Here is a 16504-nt window from a genome sequence, read left to right as displayed (position 1 = left end):
ACCATCTTAAAAAGTTTTTTTGTTGTTATTGTTCTTCCATTTGCTTTTGTCCAGATGACAGAAAATAATTTTTGGTTGAAGAAGATAGAAATTAGTGTTTCAGAAGCAGAAAAGCGAACTGGAAGAAATGCCATGAACATGCAAGAAACATATACTGCTTACCTCGTTGAAACAAGGTAGGTGATGAGAATTAGGCCTAGGTTTAGATAGAAAGGCTTTGGTAGCTATTGACATAAATTCTGTTGTATAATAGAATTATTTACAGGTCATTGCCTTTTTAGGGATTGTTTTTGTGTACTTACTTTTTAAACAGGTAGACAGGTGTGTTCTTGCATTTTTTTTTTATTTTTTTTTTATTTTATTGAATTTTACAGAGAGGAAGGGAGAGGGATAGAGAGTAAGAAACATCGATGAGAGAGAAACATCATCAATCAGCTGCCTCCTGCACACCTCCTATTGGGGATGTGCCCACAACCCAGGTACATGCCCTTGACTGGAATCAAACCTGGGACCTTTCAGTCTGCAGGGCGACGCTCCATCCACTGAGCCAAACCGGCCAGGGCGTGGTGACTATATTCTAATGTACTTGTTTTGGGGGAGCAGGAAGACTAGTGAAATACTTTTGATATCTGGAATATTATTTGACACATGATTTGATGGAGGTCTTGATAGAATAGAATCCCAGTGTAATTTTGGGAAAAGGTATCAGGTTCTCAGGGGCATTTTAAGTGGACATAGGTAAGTGGAGATGTTAACAAAGTCTAGGAAAGATAAAACAATCTGAGTCATTTTAGGAGAGTTGGGAGTTTCAGAGAAATTAACAGAAAAAACATTGAGACTGGAGCTTTAGACCTTGGGTAAAATGGAAAAGACAGAGTAAGTCATGGAGTAAGAAATCAAAACTCACCAGAAAAGTTCTTTTATTTATTTATTTATTTATAATATATTTTATTGATTTCTTACAGAGAGGAAGGGAGAGGGATAGAGAGTTAGAAACATCGATCAGCTGCCTCCTGCACACTCCCTACTGGGTATGTGCCTGCAACCAAGGTACATGGCCTTGATCGGAATCGAACCTGGGACCCTTGAGTCCGCAGGCCGATGCTCTATCCATTGAGCCAAACCGGTTAGGGCAAGTTCTTTTATTTATATATTTATTTATTTATTTATTTACCCGAGGATATTTTCCCATTGATTTTTAGAGAGAATGGGAGAGTGGGAAAGACAGAGAGAAACATCAATGTAAGTGAAACACATCGATTGGTTGCCTTCTGCAGGCACTCTGACCAGGGCCCAGGCTGGAGAGGAGCCTGCAACTGAGGTACATGCCCTTGACCAGAATCGAACCCTGGACCCTTCGGTCCACAGGCCGAGGCTCTATCCACTGAGCCAAACAGGCTAGGGCAGGAAAGTTCTTTTATATCAGCGGTTCTCAGCCTGTGGGTCGCGACCCCTTTGGGGGGTCGAATGACCCTTTCACAGGGGTCGCCTAAGACCATCAGAAAACACATATGTAATTACATATAGTTTTTGTGATTAATCACTATGCTTTAATTATGTTCAATTTGTGACAATGAAATTGGGGGTCACCACAATATGAGGAACTGTATTAAAGGGTCGCAGCATTAGGAAGGTTGAGAACCACTGTTTTATATCATAAGGAAAAGTTAAAGGAATCAGATGGCTTTATCTAGAGAAGGGCAAGGGAAGACTCTATTTTGCCTATTTTAAACAGTTTATATAAAGACTATACTGAGTAGCCCAGCTGGTGTGGCTCAGTGGTTGAGTGTCAACCTATGAACCAGGAGGTCACAGCACATGCCTGGGTTATGGGTTCAATCCCCAATGGCGGATGTGCAGGAGGCAGCAGATCAATGATTCTCTCTCATCACTGATGTTTCTCTCTCTCTCTCCCTCTCCTTTCCTCTCTGAAATCAATAGAGATATACTTAAAAAAAAAAAAAAAGACTATACTGACTAGTTCTTTTCTTTCTGCAGACAGCAGAAATATTTTCAATTAAAACAGATATGAGAGTCCTAACCAGTTTGGCTCAGTGGATAGAGTGTTGGTCCTCCGACTGAAAGGGGGTTGGATTCCGTCAAGGGCAGGTACCTCGGTTCTTGATCCTGGTCAGAGTGCATGGGAAAGGCAACCAACCCTTGTGTCTCTCTCACATTGATGTTTGTCTCTTCCCCGTCCTTCCACTCTCTCTAAAAATCAATGCAAAAATATCCTTGGGTGAGGATTAACACAACAAACAAATGAAAAAAAAGTTATTTAAAAAAACAAAATACCCCTTTAGAAGCAAAACAGATATGAGATAACTTTTTGATAGCCAGTAAAAGAAAATGATAAAACTATCAGACCTAGTTGATAAAGACTTATAACCATGTTTTAATGTGAATACATTTTTAAGAATAAAGTTTTAAACTCCCCATTTTCTTACGCTTTACCAAAAGTCACAAAGCTTAAGGCTGAACCCTATAACTTTTCAAGGCTTTCTCCACATCTGTGATTCAACTAAAATGAAATATACCAGTAAAGTCTTGGTAAAAGTTGTCTAATCAGCAGACAATTCTGAAAATCCTCTTTGTAAGTATAGTTTCTCCACTAAGACAAATAAAAACTAAAAAAGGAAAAAAGAATCTTCTAAAATTAAGAAAAATTTGTGTACAATAAGAATTTTAGGAAAAGAGAGAGGTAGGGTGGGTCTTTTAATAATTAGGTCATTTTGTAACATGTAAAACAGATTTTTAAGGTGATTTAAAAAAATAGTTAATTGATTTTTATAGAGAGAGGAAAGGAGAGAGAGAGAGAGAGAAAGAGAGAGAGAGAGAGAGAAACACTGATGTGAAAGAAAGCATATGTTCAGCTGCCCCCTACCAGGGATTGAGCCAGCAACCTGGACATGTGCCCTGACCAGGAATCAAACCATCAACCTTTCGGGGCACGGGATGATGCCCAACCAACTAAGTAAAGCCGGTCACAGCACAGACATTTAAAAGTTATTTAAAACTAACAAACAAACCACATGGTCCCCCATGAGAGGGTCTCTGTGTTGTTTAGTTAAATTAGCCACTTAAAAAAAAATCATACTTTAGAAGTTAGTGTTAACTCTAGCTTTTTAGGTACATTTTAAAATTTAAAACTAAAAAGGACCTTTTTAGTAGGTGCCCATTTCTTTAACCAATCAAGCAATGAAGTTAGGTGTTTATTACTTTTGCTAGAGGACCAGTGCATGAAATTCTGCATGGGTAGGGTCCCTAGTGGCTGCCAGCTGCTGTACTGGGCCTTCCTTTGTTCCGTGCTGCCCCCCGTGGTCAGCGCACGTCATAGCAAGTGATCGAACTCCGGGTCAGTCGAACTCCCAAGGGGACACTTTGCATATTAGGCATATATATATATATAGACTAGAGGCCCGGTGCATGAAATTCGTGGGGTGGGGGGGGGGCGCAGGTCCCTCAGCCCAGATTGTGAGAGGGCATAGGCCAGACTGAGGACCCCACTGGTGCATGATCAGGGCTGGGGAGAGACACAGGAGGTTGGCCAGCAGGGGAGGTACTGCAGGAGGGCTCCAGGGTGTGTCTGGTCTGTCTCGTTCAGTCCCCAGCAGCAAGCTAACTTACCGGTTAGAGTGCCTGTCCCCTGGTGGTCAGTGCTCATCATAGCAACTGGTTGATTATCTGCCCCCTGGTGGTCAGTGCATGTCATAGTGAGCAGTTGAGTGGTCTTAGCATATCATTAGCATATTATGCTTTGATTGGTTGAATGGGTGACTGAACACTTAGCATATTAGGCTTTTATTATATAGGATAGATTGCTGGAAGACTTTAAAAAATTAACTTTTTTTATTGATTTCAGAGAGTGAGAGAGATGGAAACATCAATGATGATAGAGAATCATTGATTGGCTGCTTCCTGCGTATCATCTACTGGGCATTGAGCCCACAACCTGGGCATGTGCCCTGACTGGGAATTGAACTGTGACCTCCTGGTTCTTAGGTTGACACTCAATCACTGAGCCACATCAGCTGGGTGTTGGAAGAGCGTCTTGATTTGAGTACACTGGCATAATTTATAGTTGTTTACTCTTGACTTTGAAATGAATAGAGTGTCATAATTTGAAACTGGAAGTGACCATACCGCCGTAGTATAGCTAGACACTGAATACATAGAGTAGGTCCTCGGGTTACATCAGAATCCATTCCTATGGCACGACGTAATGTGATTTTCATCATAAGTTGGAACCCACCTACATAAGCACCTACGTCACTCACATGGAGCACATACACAGCAGTAATGAAGTGAAACAGTAAGAAAAATTTAAAAGAAAGATAACAATTCCTGACCTTTACTTGTGGTAAATAAATAATAAAAAACATAAAGCACATATGTACATACGTCGAAATGACTTAAAATGGGAGATGGTGACGTAACCATGAAATGACATATGTTGAGTCCAATGTAACCCAAGAACTGCCTGTATTGAAGAGTGGATAATCAGTACTTGTGTGGTACATAAAAGCAAAGGATTACAGTGACTTTCATGATTGTATTTCATTATAAATTTGATTTATTGATTGATTGATTGATTTGAGAGAGAGAGAGAAATCTGATTTGTTGTTCCCCTTTATACATGCATTGGTTGATTCTTGTATGTTCCCTGACTGGGGATCAAAACCACAACCTTGGCCGAAACCGGTTTGGCTCAGTGGATAGAGCGTCGGCCTGCGGACTGAAAGGTCCCAGGTTCGATTCCGGTCAAGGGCATGTACCTTGGTTGCGGGCACATCCCCAGTGGGGAGTGTGCAGGAGGCAGCTGGTCGATGTTTCTTTCTCATCGATGTTTCTAACTCTCTATCTCTCTCCTTTCCTCTCTGTAAAAACTCAATAAAATATATTTTAAAAAAAACAAACAAACAAAAAGAAAACCACAACCTTGGCCTATGGGGATGACACTCTGACCAACTAAGCTACCTGATCAGGGCCTCATTGTAAATTTATTTTAAAACAGTGGTTCTCAAATAAAATACATAGGGATCAGTTGGAGAATTTTTTAAGCTGCAGGGTTATGGATGGGATCCAGAAATAAATTAATATATATATATATATATGTGTGTATATATATATATATATATATATATATTTTTTTTTTTACCAGAGCTGCAAATGTTTGATTACCTTTTAAAGTACAAAGGCTTTAAATTTTAAGATAGTCAAATTTATGTCTTTTCTTTATGATTTGTGTTTTTCCTATTTTAAGAAATTCTTGCTTATCCTTATATAGTTATCTACTTTGAGAATTGCTGTTTTGAATAGAATGTAATTACTGTACCTCTAAGGTTAACTTACCTTCAACCATAGAATCCTCAAATTTCTTAATTTAATCATTTGGGATTCTTTCCATAATTCAGTATTATGCAGATAGTCTTAAACAATATGAATATCATTAAGCCTTTTTATTAACAAAAAGTTGAACTTTTGTCATATGGCTTACCTATCAAGGCTCTTTGGATATAAATAGGAAGCTCATTTAACAGTTGCCAATAAATTATACTTTAGTAGGCTAAGACTGAATAAGGTTAAAGTCACTGGTTTTTAATTTCTCCAGACATTTTGTGTTTTCTTGTTCTTGGAATATGAACCCTTTTAAATTAGATAAGAATATGCCTCTTTTAGAATAGGTAAGAATGCCTCTGTGGCTTGGAAGGCAATATGCTATTACTTAATTCTTCCTGTAATTTGTAAAATGGGGTTAATGATGCTATCTGCTTTATTGTGAGTGTTATATTACATGTTGCATGTAAAACCAATTATGTGCTATTAAATATTTGTTAAATGATTGGATAAATGGGGGTAGTTTTGTGATCCAATGAAAGTATTCTCTATGTTTTTAGTCAGTTTCCAATGACTAAACCCTGCCCTTTTAGAGTTAATTAAAAATATTTTTTTTGGATACATTCATGGTTTATTCAAAACCGTGAATCGATTTTTTAAAAGTGGCCATACTTATTTTTTTTAAATTTTGTTTTATTGCTTAAAATATTACAAAGAGTAGTGTATATGTCTCTTTTTTTTTTTCTCCCTTGACCTTCCCCTGGCCTCCCCTACCCACCAGTGTCTTGTGTCCATTGGTTATGCTTATATGCATGCATACAAGTCCTTCGGTTGATCTCTTACCCCCCACCCCCCAACCCTTCCGGCCTTCCTGCTGTAGTTTGAGAGTTCAATGCTGCTCTTCCTCTGTATCTGTTTGTGTTCATCAGTTTATAATGGCCTTTATTATCCGTAAATGAGTGAGATCTTGTGGTATTTTTCTTTCATTGACTGGCTTATTTTACTTAGCATAATGCTCTCCAGTTCCATCCATGCTGTTGCAAATGATAAGAATTCCTTCTTTTTGCCGAACCGGTTTGGCTTAGTGGATGGAGCGTCGGCCTGGGGACTGAAGGGTCCCAGGTTTGATTCCGGTCAGGGGCATGTGCCTTGGTTGTGGGCATGTCCCCGGTGGGGAGCGTGCAGGAGGCAGCTGATCGATCTCTCTCATCAATGTTTCTAGCTCTCTATTCCTCTCGCTTCTTCTCTGTGAAAAATCAATAAAATATTAAAAAAAAAAAAAAAGAATTCCTTCTTTTTTACAGCAGCAAAGTATTCCATTGTGTAGATGTACCACAGTTTTCTAATCCATTTATCTGCTGATGGGCACTTAGGCTGTTTCCAAATCTTAGCTATGGTAAATTGTGCTGCTGTGAACATAGGGATGCATATATCCTTTCTGATTGGTGTTTCTGTTTTCTTGGGATATATTCCTAGAAGTGGGATCACTGGGTCAAATGGGAGTTCCATTTTTAACTTTTTGAGGAAACTCCATACTGTCTTCCATAGTGGCTGCACCAGTCTGCATTCCCACCAGCAGTGCACGAGTGTTCCCTTCTCTCCGCATCCTCTGCAGCACTTGTCATTTGTTGATTTGTTGATGATAGCCAGTCTGACAGGTGTGAGATGGTACCTCATTGTTGTTTTGATTTGCATCTCTTGGATGATTAGTGACTTTGATCATGATTTCATATGTCTCTTGGCTTTTTGAATGTCCTCTTTTGAAAAGTGTCTATTTAGGTCCTTTGCCCATTTTTTGATTGGATTGTTTATCTTCCTTTTGTTAAGTTGTATGAGTTCCCTATAAATGTTGGAGATTAAACCCTTATCGGTGATAACATTGGCAAATATGTTCTCCTATGCAGTGGGCTTTCTTGTTTTGTTGATGGTTTCTTTTGCTGTGCAGAAGCTTTTTATTTTAATGTAGTCCCATTTGTTTATTTTCACTTTAGTTTCCAGTGCCCTAGGACAGTGGTTGGCAAACTCATTAATCAACAAAGCCAAATATCAACAGTACAACAATTGAAATTTCTTTTGAGAGCCAAATTTTTTAAACTTAAACTATATAGGTAGGTACATTGTTATTAACTTAATTAGGGTACTCCTAAGGCCTAGGAAGAGCCACACTCAAGGGGCCAAAGAGTCGCATTTGGCTTGGGAGCCGCAGTTTGCTGACCACAGCCCTAGGAGCTGTATTGGTGAAGAAATTGCTTCGGCATATGTCTGAGATTTTGTTGCTTTTGGATTCCTCTAGTATTTTTATGGTTTCCCGTCTTACATTTAAGTCCTTTATCCATTTTGAGTTTATTTTTGTGTATGGTGTAAGTTGGTGGTCTAGTTTCATTTTTTTGCACGTATCTGTCCAATTCTCCCAACACTGTTTATTGAAGAGACTGTCTTGACTCCATTGTATGTTCTTGCCTCCTTTGTCAAATATTAATTGAGCATATTGGTTCGGGTTGATTTCTGGGTTGTTCCATTGATCTATATGTCTGTTCTTGTTCCAGTACTAGGCAGTTTTGAGAACAGTGGCTTTGGAGTACAGCTTGATATCTGGTATTGAGATCCCACCTACTTTGTTCTTCTTTCTCAGGATTGCTGCAGCTATTCGGGGTCTTGTTTTATTCCAGATGAATTTTTGGAGAGTTTGTTCTAGGTCTGTAAAATAACGCTGTTGGTATTTTGATGGGGAGTGCGTTGAATTTATAGATTGCTTTGGGTAGTATGGACATTTTAATGATGTTGATTCTACCAATTCATGAACATGGTATGTTCTTCCATCTGTTCATGTCTTCCTCTATCTCTTTTTTCAACGTCCTGTAGTTTTCTGAGTAGAGGTCTTTTACCCCTTTAGTTAAGTTTATTCCTAGGTATATTAATTTTTTTTTAAATTAAATCTTTATTGTTCAGATTATTACAGTTTTTTCTCTTTTTTCCCTACATAGCTCCCCTCCACCCGATTCCCACCCCAGCCTCTGCCCTTACCCCTCCCCCCCCCGTCCTCATCCATAGGTGTACGATTTTTGCCCAGTCTCTTCCCGCACCCCCCACACTCCTTTCCCCACCCCGAGAATACTCAGTCCACTCCCTCTTGATGCCCCTGATTCTATTATATTCACCAGTTTATTCTGTTCATCAGATTATTTATTCACTTGATTTTTAGATTCACTTGTTGATAGATGTGTATTTGTTGTTCATAATTTGTATCTTTACCTTTTTCTTCCTCTTCCTCTTCTTAAGGGATACCTTTCAGCATTTCATATAATACTGGTTTGGTGGTGATGAACTCCTTTAGCTTTTTCTTATCTGTGAAGCTCTTTATCTGACCCTCAATTTTGATTGATAGCTTTGCTGGATAAAGTAGTCTTGGTTGTAGGTTCTTGGTATTCATCACTTTGAATATTTCTTGCCACTCCCTTCTGGCCTGCAAAGTTTCTGTTGAGAAATCAGCTGACAGTCGTATAGGTACTCCCTCGTAGGTAACTGACTTTCTTTCTCTTGCTGCTTTTAGGATTCTCTCTTTGTCTTTTGCTCTTGGCATTTTAATTATGATGTGTCTTGGTGTGGTCCTCTTTGGATTCCTTTTGTTTGGGGTTCTCTGCGCTTCCTGGACCTGGACTTCTATTTCTTTCACCAGGTAGGGGAAGTTTTCTGTCATTATTTCTTCAAATAGGTTTTCAATATCTTGCTCTCTCTCATCTTCTCATCCCCTATAATTCGGATGTTGGTACGGTTGAAGCTGTCCCAGAGGCTCCTTACATTATCTTCGTATTTTCGGATTCTTTTTTCATTTTGCTTTTCTGGTTGGGTGTTTTTTGCTTCTTCGCATTTCAAATCTTTGACTTGATTCTTGGGATCCTCTAGTCTGCTGTTGGGAGTCTGTATAATATTCATTATTTCAGTCCGTGTATGCTTAATTTCTAGTTGGTTCTTTATCATAACATCGAGGGTCTCATTAGATTTCTTGTAGATCTCAATAACTTTATCGGCGGCTTCTAGACAGTTCTTGAGAGACCTTAAAAGTGTGGTTCTGAACTCAATATCCTCCATTGACAGTTTTGTCCTGTTTCTTTGTCTCCACATTTTTTATGCTTTCTTGGTGCACCCCCTAGTGGTCTTTGTGGGCAGTCTTGTTGTAGTTAAGCCTTGATTGTAGTTAATACTAGGGGGATTTGACCTCCAGGCCAACTGGCTGTGAGAATCAGCTGTGTCTGCAGTCTGCATTTTGAATTTCATAATTTGTTTCCTTTTTATTAATATGCAGTGAATAAACTCAGTGGCAAATAATTTATAAATAATAAAAACATTAAACGTCTCTTATGCTGAGCATGGACTAGTATATATACTGGTACTTTCTTAGGATTTTGCTTTATTCCAAGACTGATTTAGTTTCTGTACCTTTATGCCCTAATGTACAAATGCACATTGTGGTTTTATGCATGTTATTGTCATGCAAAATTATAAATTAGGAAGGTCCTGATAATGTATTTTTTTGTTTGTTTTTTGTTAATCCTCACCCGAGGATTATTTTCCATTGATTTTTTTTTTTGGTGGCTATTTGTTTATTTTTCCGTTTTTTCTTTATTGATTAAGATATTACATATGTGTCCACATATGTATCCTTATCCCCCCATATCCCCCCTATCCGACCCATTGATTTTTTTAGAGAGAGTGGAAGAGAGAGACACACAGAGAGAAACACTGATGTGTAGAGAGGGGGCTGGGGATCAAGCCTGCAACCTAGGTATGTGCCCTTGGCTGGAATTGAACCTGCGACCCTTCAGTCTGTGGGCCAACACTCTAACCACTCAGCAAACCCAACTAGGGTCTGATAATGTTTAGAACACTGATACTTTCTAACAGTGATTATGCTAGCAGAAATTTTAAGTAGTCAAAATAATTTCAGCTATCTTTTATATGATTTTACCCTAACTTCCCCCGGCTATAAGTTGAGCATTTATATGGATTACACCTGCTTTATCTGCAGCTGTTTATATTAAAGGTAGAACTATAGATGAATTTTTATATTCCTTTTCCCCCACCCTTTATTTACTTATTATTTTTTAAAAATATTTTTATTGGTTTCAGAAGGAACGTAGAGGGGAAGAGAGATAAGAAACATCAATGATGAGAGAAAATCATTGATCGGCTGCCTCCTGCACTCCCCACATTAGGGATTGAGCCCATAACCCAGGCATGTGCCCTGACTAGGAATCAAACCGTGAAAGCCTGGTTCATAGGTCGATATTTAACCACTGAGCCACACCGGTTGGGTCCCACCCTTTTAGAGTTAATTAAAAATTTTTTGTTGGATACATCCAGTTTATTCATAACCATGAATCGATTTTTTAAAAAGGGCCATGCTTGTTTTTATTTTGTTTTGTTACTCCTTATTGGAGGATATTTTCCCATTGATTTTTAGAGAGAGTGGAAGGGAGGGGGAGAGACAGAGAGAGAAAAACATCGATTTGAGAAAGACACATTGATTGGTTGCCTCCCACACAGGCCTGGACTAGGGCCAGGGATCGAACCTGCAACCGAGGTACATGCCCTTGACTGGAATCGAACTTGGGACCCTTCAGCCTGTGGGCTGATGCTCTAATCACTGAGCAACTGGCTAGGGCTGAATCTATATTTTTACAGTGTCTTAGTCTATGGCATGAATGTTGTTCTCTCTCATTGTGGCAGAAGAGCAGTTACACGTACTTTTATTTAATGAAACAACAGCTAAGCCAGATTTTGCTACATATATTGTAAAATCAGTTATACATTAACTGAATACTTTGAGGCTTTTAGAGTGTTCCTAATATGATTATTTCTCTTGAGTCCAATGGTTTTCTATAACAGAAGAATATAACAGAAGGAAAGTGGTTAGGAGTGAAGGCTTTGGAAGCAGATGGATCTGAGTGCTGTACCCACAGATCGTTAAGATTGTATGAAGAGCATATACTGTGCGGCTGCTTCCTCATCTGTAAAATGGGGACAATAATTCTTGTTTCACAGGTTTGTAGTAAGGATTAAGTAAAATAATACATGAAAATTTATTTACTCAGTATCTGGTTCATAAGCATTCAGTAAATGGAGTTGTAAAATTTAAAGTATGTTGTATGCATGTATTTTTGTTTTTATAAAATAATAGCAGTCTTATTCTATTTCTTTTCAGGTCAGTTGAACATAATGATGGTCCAAGTGTCTTAACAGACTCACTATGGAGGCGGTATAGTGAATTTGAGTTGTTGAGAAACTACCTTTTAGTTTACTATCCACATATTGTTGTGCCACCTCTACCAGAAAAAAGGGTAAGAAGTGAAATGGCAGTACCGTTAAGAAGTATTTAGCATTGAGACTATTCTTCATGATTATTTTGTTTACCTACCTAGGCAGAATTTATTTGGCATAAACTCTCTGCTGACAACATGGACCCAGATTTTGTGGAAAGACGTCGAATTGGTTTAGAAAACTTCCTCTTGAGAGTTGCTTCACATCCCATCCTTTGTAGAGACAGAATCTTCTATTTGTTTTTAACACAGGTAATTTTCTTTTATTTAGTCTTTTTTAAAAAAATCATTTGGCTTGGCATTTTAAACTTTTAAATTGTGAATGCTTGTTCTTTTTTTTTTTAACTTAAAAAATTTTTTTAAATTACCATTGACATAAAGTATTATTACTTTGAGGTGGACAACATAGTGATTAGGCATTTATATAACCCTGATAAGGCTATTGAAATGCTTATTCTTTTTTAAAAAAATTTATTGATTGATTTGAGAGAGAGAGAGTGAGAGTGGGGGGGGGGGAGGAAGAGGAGAAAGAGAGAAACATCGACCTATTGTTCCACCCATCTATGCACTCATTGATTGATTCTTATATGAGCATTGACTGGAAATCGAACCTGAAACCTTGGAGTATTGGGATGATGCTCTAACCAACTGAGCTACTCGGCCAGGGCAGAATGCTTATTCTTAAAGTTATTTTTGGAGCAGCTTTGTTGATCTGTATGCATTTTGTTTGTTTTGAATTTCAAAATCGTTGGTTACATTATTGGCTAGTATTTTTATACTGGAAGACATTAAAGACAGTGCTTTTTGGTATCATTTAATGATATCAGAGTTAATTAGTCTTTAATTTTTTGAAGCCCAGATGGTAAAATCTTGGGTTCATCTTTTGGTAATTTTTTTTGGAATCTGGATTGAATGTTTAATTTTGAAGTGAAAATAATTATTTTTTACCCTTTCCCCCATTTCCCCTTAAAGAACAGCAGAACAATAGGTATTTTCTCTAATTTGAAATGTTCCTTATGTTTTATTTTGCAATGATTTCTAAAATTAACTTTAATTTTTAGGAAGGTAACTGGAAGGAGATTGTGAATGAAACTGGGTTTCAGCTGAAGGTAAGAATATTTGTATGAAATAATTTACTGTGTCCTTTAATGGTTGCCAGAACAATACCATGCACTTAGTGGGTACTTGATATTGAATGAGTGAGTGTTGGGAATAGGTCTTGCATCTGAAATCATTGGTAGGGTGTTCAAGGAAACACTGTAATTTAATTTTGATTTGTGTCATTTTAGTTATTAGTGAGACTATAATGGCATATTTATGAATTAATTCTATTAGGAAAAGAACATTTTGAAGCAGTAATTTAGATACAAGTTGTAGATTTTCCATACAGTATACTCATATTATACTTTGCATCTTTTTTCTTCCCTCTATCCTTACAACTGCCACTCGCAGTGATGCCCCCGGTAATTGCTCACTCTTTATCAGGTATGAACGATGTTTCTGAAGAATTAAACTTGGGTTTTCCGGTCATAGTAAAATAAAAGATGAGCCTTAGGTGCCTTCCTCCTAGGACATGGGTCAGGTTTTTTTTGTTTTGCTTGTTATAATCCTCACCTGAGGATATTTTTCTATTGACTTTTAGAGAGAGTGGGGAAGAGAGAGGGAAAGACAGAGAGAAACATTGGTGTGAGAAAAACACATCGATTAATTGCCTCCTGCATGTGCCCTGACCAGAGCCCAGGCTGGGGAGGAGCCTGCAACCAAGGTACAGGCCCTTGACTGGAATCAGAGGCCAGTTTTGGGTAGGCACAGGAGTCATTTTGAATTCGCATTTGTTAGCGAAATAAGCTTATTTAGTTTTTGTACAGCTTTTTAAATTTAGTCATTAGAATTAGTATTTGGGAGTGAAATTGTTATCTAAAAATTGAAGAGCATAGTGATGGTAAGATGTTCACCCTAACTCCACTATATTCTCTGTATTATCCCCCAAAGTAATATAACAGTGGTTCTTGTAGGTTTTCAGGTCTTCATCTCTTGTGTTAATTAAATAGGTAAGTAGAAAAATATATAGCCCTAGTTGGTCTCAGTGGATAGAGTGTCAGCCTGGGGATTGAAGGTTTCCAGGTTTGATTCCAGTCAAAGGTGTGTGAGGGGCAACCAGTAAATGTGTCTCTCTCACATCAATGTTTCCCTCTCTCTGTCTTTCCCCCTCCCTTTCACTCTTGAAAAATCAATGGAAAAATATCCTCGGGTGAGGTTTAACCAAAAAAAAAACCCCTAAAAAACCCAAAAATAAAAAAGAAAGAAAAATATATAAATTGTTATACTACATAAATTGATACATGATACAGTAGATAATACATTAGCAAAAGTTTACTGGTCTAAATAACAAGAATAAAATGGCTTTGCAGTAATTATGAAAACACTCTCTAGAGCAGTGGTTCTCAACCTTCCTAATGCCGCGACTCTTTAATACAGTTCCTCATGTTGTGGTGACCCCCAATTTCATTGTTACAAATTGAACATAATTAAAGCATAGTGATTAATTACAAAAACAATATGTAATTATATATGTGTTTTCCGATGGTCTTAGGCAACCCCTGTGAAACGGTCGTTCACCCCCCAAAGGGGTCGCGATCCACAGGTTGAGAACCTCTACTCTAGAGAAATATGTATTGGTGCATAGGTATTTGAAATTTAGCCCAAAAAAAACTAGAAGAGAAAATTATTTTCTGCACAGATAATATAAAGTAAATCTGCTTAATTCTGTTATAACTGATTCTAATTTATAAATATATATATTTTAAAAATACATTTTTATTGATTTTAGAGAGAGAAGAAGAGAGGGATAGAGAGTTAGAAACATCAAAGAGAGAGAAACTGTGACCTCTTGATTTATGGGTCAGTGCTTAACCACTGAGTCACACCAGCCAGGCTAATTTAGAAATATTTCTGTTGGCAGATTATATGAAAAAAATTAAAATTTTCTTGGCAATAATTTATTACTTTATGGTACTTAGGAAGAGTACTAGAATTTTAGTTTAGAAATGGTTGAAATAACTCTAACCTTTAATAAATTATGTAATTTTGATAGGATTTTCTGAAAATTACTCCAAGGTATGCTGGGAGCTAATAATAAGGAAAAGAGCAAACTAAAATATAATTGTTTTGGTGACATCTCTTGATATAATGAAAAATTTAACAATTTTTAGTCATTGATTTAGTTATTAGTTTAGTATCTAGTTATTACTTGTTTGTCCTTGAACCCAGTTCTGGCCATAACTTTGGTAACCTTGATGAAACTCCTAAGTTTCTCCACCCATATAGACTACACCAGCCGTGGGCAAACTACGGCCCGCAGGCCGCATGCGGCCCGCGGAGCCGAAAGAGCGGAGGGTTCTCTTACTCTCCCCTCCGCTCCTTCACCAGCAGCAGTGTTAACATGTATTAGTTCACACAAACACTCCATCCATGCTTTTGTTCCGGCCCTCCGGTCCAGTTTAAGAACCCATTGTGGCCCTCGAGTCAAAAAGTTTGCCCACCCCTGGACTACACTGTTTACAGGGTGCTGAGTCTTATGTGTAGGTGCTGTTTAAATGTCCAGATATATAGTATTTGCCTAGCCTTATGGTACAACCTTGGTTTTGCTTTTATAAAGTCTCTAAAAGGTAATAATATCTAATATACAATATTAATAATTTGAAAAGTCATACTTAATGAAATGGACGAGAAATAAAATGTATGGAGAGAATTTGGAAACCTGTATATCTTGCTGCATTCCTTATTTTGCTGTGTGCTATTTCTTGTTTTAAGTCCTTCCTTTCATTAAAGAAATGAGACCTTTTTAGTGTTTTGTGTGTGTGTGTGTGTGTGTGTGTGTGTGTGTGTGTGTTTTAGTGTCTTTAAAAAAATATATTTATTGATTTTAGAGAGGAAGGAAGAGGGAGAGAGAGAGATAGAAATGTCAATGATGAAAGAGAATCATTTGTCGGTTGCCTCCTGCACGCTCCCCACTGGGGATCGAACCGTGCCCTCCTGGTTCATAAGTTGATGCTCCACCACTGACCCACATCAGTCAGGCAGTGAGATCTTTTTTTTTTTTCCCCAATATTTTATTGATTTTTTTTTTTACAGAGAGGAAGGGAGAGGGATAGTTAGAAACATCGATCAGCTGCCTCTTGCACACCCCCTACTGGGGATGTGCCCGCAACCAAGGTACATGCCCTTGACCGGAATTGAACCTGGGACCCCTGAGTCCGCAGGCTGACGCTCTATTCACTGAGCCAAACCAGTTAGGGCCAGTGAGATCTTTTTTAACCACGTTAAACACATATGTACTAAAACATATATATGTGATGTTGTCTACATATGTATAGTTAGTTACCTTTCACTTATCCCTCTGGATAAGTGTATTTGGCAGTTACAACTAACTTGATCATAGTTGAAAGCTGGGATTTAAGCAAAACTGAGTTCGGAGATGTCATTCCAGCTAATTGAGCCACACCAACCAGGGCTATTCCCATTTTTCAGATGAGGAGTCCTAGAAAGGAACTTACCCATGGTCACATAGTTGTAAGTGATGGAGTCTGAATCCAAGTCTAGACCTAACTCAAAGCTCTTCTTAATTACCATTCCATATTACCTCTCTTCACTTATTTGCTATGTAATAAATGTATGTAAAGATGATTGGTAGAGGAAGTGTTGGAAACTGTTTTTCTTTTTTTTTTTTTAAATATATTTTATTGATTTTTTAGAGAGAGGAAGGGAGAGAGACAGAGAGCCAGAAACATCGATGAGAGAGAAACACCGATCAACTGCCTCCTACCCACCCCCCACTGGGGATGTGCCCG

At 38.0% G+C, this 16504-nt stretch overlaps 1 protein-coding gene across 5 annotated transcripts in view; it reads left to right on the top strand.

The window, feature by feature from the left end:
- SNX4 (sorting nexin 4) overlaps positions 1-16504 on the top strand; it is a 78044-nt gene that overhangs the window by 6515 nt on the left and 55025 nt on the right. For all 5 annotated transcript variants that reach the window (XR_004973936.1, XM_036348610.1, XM_036348608.1 and 2 more), the window contains exons 2-5: positions 55-176; positions 11540-11675; positions 11757-11906; positions 12716-12763. Coding sequence is in view for 4 of the 5 variants with exons in the window: in XM_036348610.1 (XP_036204503.1) it covers positions 55-176; positions 11540-11675; positions 11757-11906; positions 12716-12763 (456 nt within the window). In the remaining variant the exon portion in view is untranslated. The remainder of the gene's footprint in view (positions 1-54; positions 177-11539; positions 11676-11756; positions 11907-12715; positions 12764-16504) is intronic.

This window comes from Myotis myotis, unplaced genomic scaffold (genome assembly GCF_014108235.1).
Source record: "Myotis myotis isolate mMyoMyo1 unplaced genomic scaffold, mMyoMyo1.p scaffold_m19_p_2, whole genome shotgun sequence".
Taxonomy (NCBI): domain Eukaryota; kingdom Metazoa; phylum Chordata; class Mammalia; order Chiroptera; family Vespertilionidae; genus Myotis; species Myotis myotis.
Note: the sequence above shows the minus strand (reverse complement) of the source record. Positions and strands in the feature narration are given on the sequence as shown.